Raw genomic sequence first — 8,658 nt, 5'->3', positions numbered from 1 at the left:
AATGCTTATAGCACTAAGAGACTTAGAAAGCACTGATGCATGGAGAACCAACCTGAGGTTGGGTGGTTAGGAGGGTGGTTGTACCCCCAGCCCACCAGAGTTCAAATCCCAGATTTGACATCTGTGTGTCTCATAAAGGCGGAATATTCATTCAGTGGGAGGCGACGTTCCCGTCGACAGCGAGGCGCCTGTGGTGACTTCGTCAATTTCAAGATTCAATCCGCCGGCTCAGTCTTCCGGAGGTGCTCATAGGGGTAGGGTGTGCGTGTGTGCGTTCATAGGGGTGAGTGTATGCGCGTGTATGTGAGCGTCTGCGTTTGTACTGTGTTTCTCAAAAAAAAAAAAAAGCACTGATGCATGTAAATTACATACATACACTTATTGTCACATATTTCATCATATTGCTATGTTATCTAATGTTATATCCATATTTTATATTCATTTTTTGGGATTTACCAATGATTCTCATTATTTGCGTTATAACTCTGCAGAACATAAAAATCATGTTTGTGTATTTTTTATCTTGCAAATACCTTAATGAAGTCAAACAAACCCGGGATTTTTCAAAGATAAATATTTCATCAAGTGAAGCACCTGAAGCACTGGAACTTCACGAACGGAGGCCTAGGTGGCGCGGCCACTTGGTGGGACCGTGCCACCCGGTCCATCTGGAGCGACAAAACTCGAATGCCTTCGATTCCACCGCCACCCTCTTTGCCGTGACCTAAAACCTTCGGTAAAAAGGTTCCCCGATGTGATCTCAGAGCATACAGAGGCGAAGATCGAAAATAAGAAACAGAGAGCCTGAAGGTTGCCGTCGCAAGGAGTTTGGTCATCATCAACATCTACAACAACATCCCTCTCATATCCCCACTGTAATCTTTTGGCAAATATGATGTGTGCTGAAATCTATTGTTTTTTCCATGATTTATTGTATCTTCTTGTCTATGTTTGAGTAGTGACTTGTTTATGGAAATTGTGAAATTGTTCGCCGTTTGTTGCATACAAGTGCTTATATGTTATCTTCTATGATAATTTTATGTACTAACATATGATTGCACACATATGTTGGGGGAATACATAATGTTGTCACCGTTGCATGTTGATAGGAGGAGGGATGGACGGAGATTGACAGAAACGGTGTCCCAAGTCTTAAATATGCATACTATATTAATTGATGGTCAAATAACGGGCGTATAACTATGGGGATCTTAAATCTGAAGGCGGTGGTTGGACTTTATGTCTTAACAATTCTATTGTTTACACGGAAACAACATTGGGATCAATCACTAAGGGTTGTAATTTCACTTGTATATGGTTGCACCTATCTATGGCTCCTCCGAAGAAGAAATAACAAAAACACTATCCATGTGTGCTCACTAATTATGACAACCAACTGAATAAAATAACAATTTTCCTAAACACTTGCTTCCTTGAGATAGCTGCTCCTACTTTACTCGCTTTTATTTCCCTTGTTTTACTTGCTTGCAATATTTTACTTGTAGTATTTAGTTATAACAATTTATTGTTTCCTAGTTAGAAGTAAAACACACTTTAAACTTTATAGCTCATTGCATTGCACGAAGGGCCTTATAAGTGGGTTATAGAGGTTTTAGAGAATAGATTATTTATCTCCAGCTCCTCGTCGGTTCGACACTCAAATATTTATCGAGTTGTGCTACAATGATTCCCTACTCTTGGGGATGATCAAGCACTTTTCTAGCGTCGTTGCCGAGGAGCGTAGGGCTAAGATTCTATTCTTGTTTGCATTGCTTGTTTACTTTCAGTATCTTGCATATAAAACTAAAACTCAAAAATTGGAAAATAAAAAATAAAAAAATACCAAAAATACTCTTGTTATGAGAACAAGTATGAATATAAATGACACTTTGTTTATGTACTTGAGTGCTGCTGAGATTGCTAAGAAACATAGGAAATCAAAAAGAAGAGATAAGATTTGAATGTTTCATTAGAAAACTAAATTCTATTCCTATTGAGTTGCTTCACTACTATTCTTCGAGCACACCTTGGTGTTTTTGTAACATGTGAAATAACGTTGGTTACTGTTATCTAACTATAGTTTAAGATTTAACTAAAAATAAAAATTTGTAAAATAAATAAGAAGGATGAGCAAATGGAGAAGTTGGGTCAAAACAAATCTCTACTGTCATCTACTGTACTCTCTTCATCATCAAATAAGTGGACATCTAGCTCTAAACTTTGTCCACAAAAGAGTGTACTCATATCTTCTCAATGCACTTTCATTGCTTCTCTCATCGCACGAAAATCAAACCCAATAATATTTAACGCATATTCTTCTTGTTTTCTACATACACTTATCTTATTGGAGGTGAAAGAATTAAAGAGGAGAGATGCATATCTCCAATGTATTTTTTACTCCACTTCATAATTTATTTTGAAAAATCCACATGCACACTTATTTATGGACGAAGGGAGTACATGCATTCCGATTCGAACAGCTTTTTTTTTTGAGACCCCTCGATCTGTGTTACAGTTGTAGTATCTGAACTTATGCACTAACTCAACACCACACTCACACCACACACACGCACACCACTAGTGCACAAGTTAGACCCTAGAACTATACACATAGCACACATAATTTGAGTGTCCCTAGAAGCTAGTAGTTGTGGCACATATGTGTGGAGGGGATTTTATTCTGGAGCAAAGCCCCGGTGAGACACCTGAAAATCGTCCCCTGCGGGGATCGATCCCAGGCGGGCTGGCTGACCACTGCCAAGCCAAGCCACTGCGCTGACCGCGCGTCCTCAATTCGAACAGCTTTTGTTCCATCACGTGTGTATATTGTAGCAAACGCACTCCTTAACAAATCTCTACGACTCTCTTTTCTTTTGCACGGGCAAAGAGGCACTTCCAAAAATAGTAATTTACATAATCAGCCGTACGATTTCGGGACCGACGGCTCAGATCACACTAAGGGCCAAACACATCAGTCGTGTCCAATCCAAAACTGCACTCCTTATCCGCTCCACTGAAGAAGAAGAAGAAAAAAACCAAAAATCTCAGCTCGAACGGCTGCAGAAAATGGCGCCGGCCGCCGTCGCCGCGGCCTTCCCCTTCCGCCTCTTCAGCGCCGAGGCCGCTCGTCGGAGCACGAAGGGCGCCCGCGGGAAGCGGAGCTCCGCCAGGCCCGTCAAGTCCCCTCCCCTTCCTCCCGCCCCGTCGTCCGCCGCTGTCATCGGCCGCGGAGCGACCACCTTCACCCGCCTCCCTCTCCGGGAGGCCGCCCCCGAATCCGCGGAGGTCACCCTCGAGCGGTTTCCCACCGCACCAGGGGACCCCGGCCGCAGAGCTCCCGCATTGCCGCGCGGGAGTGCCCGGCTGTTGGGCGTGGAGGAGGACGAGGAGGAGGATGAAGAGGTGGACTTCGGCAGCCGCGCGGCTACCACTGTGCATCGTCTCCCTCTTCGAGACGCGCCAATCGGCGCCTCCATTGGACAATTCGATGCGCGCGCGGCCAGGAAGAGCCTTAATGGTCGCGCCATTTCGCGTCAAATGGTCGAACACCTTGAGGACGACAACGAAGAGGAGGAAGAGGAGTTCGTCGTCACCCGCTTGGACATCTTCAAGGGCGGTAAGGGAAGGAAAGCCCGGGCAGTTCCGCCCGAGGAGACCGGCGAGGAAGATGGCGCCGTGGTGTTCGACCCAGACTATGGCGTCGACAGCGACGACGAGGAGGAGGAATTTGGCACCGCTGCAATCGGCACTGCAGAATTCGATGGGCTGGAGTACGACGGGGAGGACGACGATGAAGCAGAAGTCTTGGTGTATCACCCAGATGATGAGGATGAACAGGAGGAGGAGGAGGTCGGCGTGTTTGAGGGCAGCTTCCAGGACAATGACGGGGAGGAAGCTGACGGGGAAGGGGAGGTGAAGGAGAAGGGGGTGCCAGCCGTGATGCGGTGCTTCGACACGGCCAGGATATACGCCAAGGCTGGCGACGGCGGCAACGGCGTGGTGGCCTTCCGGCGAGAGAAGTATGTGCCACACGGTGGGCCATCAGGCGGCGACGGTGGCCGCGGGGGCAACGTCTATGTGGAGGTGGATGGGGACATGAATTCACTGCTGCCATTCCGCAAGTCGCTGCACTACCGTGCCGGGCGTGGCGCGCACGGCCAGGGGTCACAGATGGCCGGGGCCAAGGGCGAGGATGTCGTGGTCAAGGTGCCGCCGGGAACGATGGTTCGGTCGGCCGCTGGCGATATAGAGCTCCTCGAGCTGATGAAGCCTGGGCAACGAGCATTGCTGCTCCCTGGTGGCCGTGGCGGCCGCGGCAATGCGGCATTCAAGACGGGGACAAACAAGGTGCCCAGGATTGCAGAGAAGGGGGAGAAAGGTCCTGAAATGTATGTTATGTCTACTTTCAAAAAATATTTATGCTTCATTGTTTATTTGATTACCTTTGCAATTTCTGACAAATGATGAAATAAATTCTGCCATTGCCAATCCAGGCATTAGAGCAGAGAGGCTAGATTAGGAAGAAAATATTGCTGTTAGCCAAACCATACCATTGATGAATCCAGTGTTAGTCAAAACGTGGTTTCAGTTGCTTTTAGAAATAGCCTAACCAATTGCCAATTATTAAACGGCCACATATATAATGAGGCTATATCAGTGTTCAGTCCATAGTTCCCCCAAATCCCAATGTCTGGTGCTGGCACCCGGGCATTTTATGTACAGTTTCAATTGCCAATCCAGGCACCCAGGCTACTCATAGTTTCATTTGACTGTCCTTTGCTAATAATGAGCTGATGACCTGGTCACTAAGGTGTACCCAAAGCTTGGGGTACCTGGCTTCTAGCAATGGCACTTAAAAGAACAAACAATCTGATGTCAATCAACTACATTTATATGATACTTTTGTTGTTGTTAAAGAATCCACTCGCATGATAACCATGGGCTTAAATATGGTATTATCCGAAACACTCAGAAATTGGACAGATGTTTCGTGGGGGAACTTATATCTGATGGCATCACAGTTGAATTATCGCGTGTTTTGCATATGATGTTTGATGGGAAAAAGGAAATTTTCTTCCATTATACAAATTTCGTCTAGTGTACAAAATCCGCATTGAAGATTGCAGGTCATTGCAGTGAATGAATAACTTCAATCTTAGTTATACTCATGATTAAAACCTGAATCTTGAGTTCACTTATTTTGATTATGTCAAAATTTGATATTCCTGTGCTGCTTTTTTAAAAATCAAAATCCTATAATTGGATTTTGTGATAATTTATAGGGATCTAATCTACCTTTACTTTTGCTAACATTGCGTCTTATGGCTGGCAGGTGGCTGGATTTGGAGCTAAAGTTGGTTGCTGATGTGGGAATTGTAGGAGCTCCAAATGCTGGAAAGAGCACTCTGTTGAGCGTTATTAGTGCTGCCAAGCCAACTATAGCGAACTACCCTTTCACAACATTGCTACCTAATCTTGGAGTAGTCTCATTAGATTTTGATGCTACAATGGTAGTTGCAGACCTTCCTGGCTTGCTAGAAGGTGCTCATCGTGGATATGGTTTGGGCCATGAGTTTTTAAGGCATAGTGAGAGATGTTCGGTCTTGGTATGTTTCTTTTTTTCCTTGGCTTCTCACTGACTGTTACATATTTGTGTCCATTTTTTCACTTATGTTATTGTTATAAAATATTTCTTAAGGTAAGGTTTTTTTATTCGGGAATATTTGAGATTGGAAATCTATGTATGGCTTACTGAGTATTGTTTCTGTGTTTGTGATCTTAGGTGCATGTTGTTGATGGTTCAGGGCAACAACCAGAATACGAGTATGAGGCTGTTCGTTTGGAACTGGAATTATTTAGCCCAACTTTGGTTGACAAGCCTTATATAGTGGTGTACAATAAGATGGATCTTCCAGAGGCTTCCGAGAGATGGAACACGTTCCGGGAAAAACTACAAGCTCAAGGTACTGAGCCGTATTGCATTAGTGCAATAAACAGGCAAGGAACGCAAGATGTTGTTTATGCTGTCTACAAGGTTCTACAGAAAGAGAGGCAAAGGGTGAAAGAAACAGAAGGTGCTTATATACCCTATATTTTCTGTTTGACAAATTATAGTAGTCGCCAAGAGCTCTTAGCCAAGTCGGGAAATGCATTTTAAATGTCCCTAGTGATTTGCAATAATCAATTGATTGCATATGTGTTAATTTACATTGTCATGGTTTACACATAATTAGTTTCCCAATTTTATATATTTCTTGATACTGCATGTTTCTGCAGACTGGAATGACACTCAAAATCTGAATCACGTGGCTGATGCAATAAAAAGGGAAAGGAGTTCTGCGATGAATGATTTTGAGATTATTCATGACAAGAGCACAAATACATGGAATGTTGTTGGAGCTGGAATTGAACGATTTGTCCAGATGACTAATTGGGAGTAAGTTGTTTATTATGCAGTCCACCTATGTTAAGTGTTATTCTCATGGAAATTAGTTCTTTTTTTCAGATTCTTAGGTATCTGCATTGGTCTCTCCTTAGCATAATAAATTATTCAGTTACTGTAACACAAGTTTGGATTTCCACTCTGAAGTTTGAAGAGATTAATCAGCTCTTTGCATTTTCACATGAGATATGGCTATATATGTTCATATGCTAATATTTGAAGAAAAGGCTGTTAAGAGCAATATACAAATAAGATGATTATTTTATTGATAATGTAAACCTTTAACCTTTTAAAAACATATTGTGACTGGATATGCTAGTTTAAGAATAATCTATGCAAGCTTTTGTCTCTTATCTTCCCAACCTCTGTTATTTCAAGCTCGTTCTAAACTGTTTATCCATGCAAATAAACTTGTTACACTACGGAAACATTGCAGTTTGCTGATCCAGGTTGGACAGTAGTCTCCCATATTGATAAGACCTCATTTTAACACTGAATATTATTTTGTTGATGATCACAACTTATAACTAACCTCTCCTCCTGATGCAGCTATACGGAATCCTTGAAAAGATTTCAGCAGGTTTTAGAGGCATGTGGTGTCAACAAAACTCTTGTCAAACTTGGAGTCAAAGAGGGTGACAGGGTAGTTGTCGGTGAGGTATGTGCGCGTGTGTCTTAAGCAAGACACAATCAGTTACTGAAATTGAGATAACATAAATATATTTATCAGATGTAATAAGGTCTGTTTTTTCTGCAGATGGAAGTGTTTTGGAACGAAGAGCCCAAAAGGGCCGCGTCGAAGACGACGAACTCAAGAGACGACGATGCTGTCAGATGGCCTAAGTTCAGTTAGATAAAGCAATAATCCTCCACAGCGGAAACATTGGCAAGTTTTGATGGGAATATTGTGAGCGTCAGGTTCCTCCGGTGCACCACTGTGCCATCTCTGCAGGTCGTGCAGAACCCACTTGCAGATGGGTTTCCTTAGACACTGGGCACCCAGGGAAGAGGTACAAAATGAAAGTACTGGCCAGGCAGGCACCTGGCCATGGGCGGATCGACTCATGGTTCTAATGGATATAGTTGTAGATTTCAAAAAGAAAAGATGGATAATTTTGCAGACCAGAGTTCTCGATTGGTAGCAACTGCTTCTGTTTCGATGCTCCATGCTATACTGTACTTGTAACATTGGGTAATCCCATTTCCAATAATAGAGTTCTATGAGCTGTGATTATTTTCTTGCAAGTGAGGTTGTTGTTGACTGTTGTTTCTATCTTTCTGAAAACGGAAACCTGAGGGGCATTCTTTTCATAATTGAACATATCAAGACATGTAAATGGCAAGAAAATGCGGCTGCAAGGCGACCGGTTTACCAGTTCCATTAGTCCCGCTCACGGCTCACCCGTTGAGCCAGAAATGAAGACTGTTCTTTGTTTCATGTTTATAGTGCCGCCGTGCCGGAGCCAGATCTAGACGACGTGATGTTTATCTTGTGCTGCTGATCTGCAAGAGAAAGCATCAGTCTGAACACGCTGGTTCGAGAACCAGGCAACCAGCAGAGAGGGTTGCCATAGGAAGCACGACTCGCTTGAGTTAGTGCGGAAGGTACGTTGCACCGTCTTTGCAAAAACTGAAGTAGGAGATTCAGTGGAACATTAAGGTGTCGCCAGCTTGTGCGGATGCTCGCCGACGGCGAAGGACGATATCGGGGATGGTTCACCGGAGTTAGGAAAGGAGCTCTCCGTTATGTTGATGGAAGCGTCAGCAGCCGGCAGGGGATATGGTCGGACTCTGGGTTATTACCCAACTGCACACCGACGTTATCGTGCCTTACGTAATGATGATGATGACAGATACTTTGAGATTCGCGCGTTCTTTTTTGCCGGCAAGCATCCCAACCGTACGCCTATTCACCAAAGCCCGCAGCCGATCGATCGTCCTACGAACATTGCAGCAAGAACTAGGGTTCAAAAAATCCTACAGCTTGCGAAGTCCTGAACACTCACTTAGTCGGCCGACTCTCTTTTCCCCTCCCCTGCTACAGTAGATCGGGAGAGGAGAAAACAGGGCGACTCGAAGGTTCGAGGTCTTGCCGGCGGATTCGCCGCTCCCCTTTTCCTCCGGTGGCCGCTCCGGCGCCGTGAGGACGAGGGGAGCTCCGGATTCGACCGTGCATGTATATAGTCCCAGTAGTCTAAGTCTTACCGGCGATGGCG

At 44.3% G+C, this 8,658-nt stretch overlaps 1 protein-coding gene across 1 annotated transcript; it reads left to right on the top strand.

Moving 5' to 3' along the window:
• Window positions 1-3,012: 3,012 nt before the first annotated feature.
• On the top strand, window positions 3,013-7,687 carry LOC127331651 (probable GTP-binding protein OBGC1, chloroplastic). The gene is made up of 6 exons (XM_051357825.2): window positions 3,013-4,388; window positions 5,333-5,606; window positions 5,783-6,074; window positions 6,277-6,436; window positions 6,992-7,100; window positions 7,200-7,687. Exons 1-6 carry the CDS (start codon window positions 3,067-3,069, stop codon window positions 7,293-7,295), a joined length of 2,253 nt encoding a protein of 750 aa, XP_051213785.1. The 5' UTR covers window positions 3,013-3,066; the 3' UTR covers window positions 7,296-7,687.
• The last annotated feature ends 971 nt before the right edge of the window (window positions 7,688-8,658 follow it).

The sequence above is a fragment of the Lolium perenne genome, chromosome 2 (assembly GCF_019359855.2).
Source record: "Lolium perenne isolate Kyuss_39 chromosome 2, Kyuss_2.0, whole genome shotgun sequence".
Lineage (NCBI taxonomy): Eukaryota > Viridiplantae > Streptophyta > Magnoliopsida > Poales > Poaceae > Lolium > Lolium perenne.
Note: the sequence above shows the minus strand (reverse complement) of the source record. Positions and strands in the feature narration are given on the sequence as shown.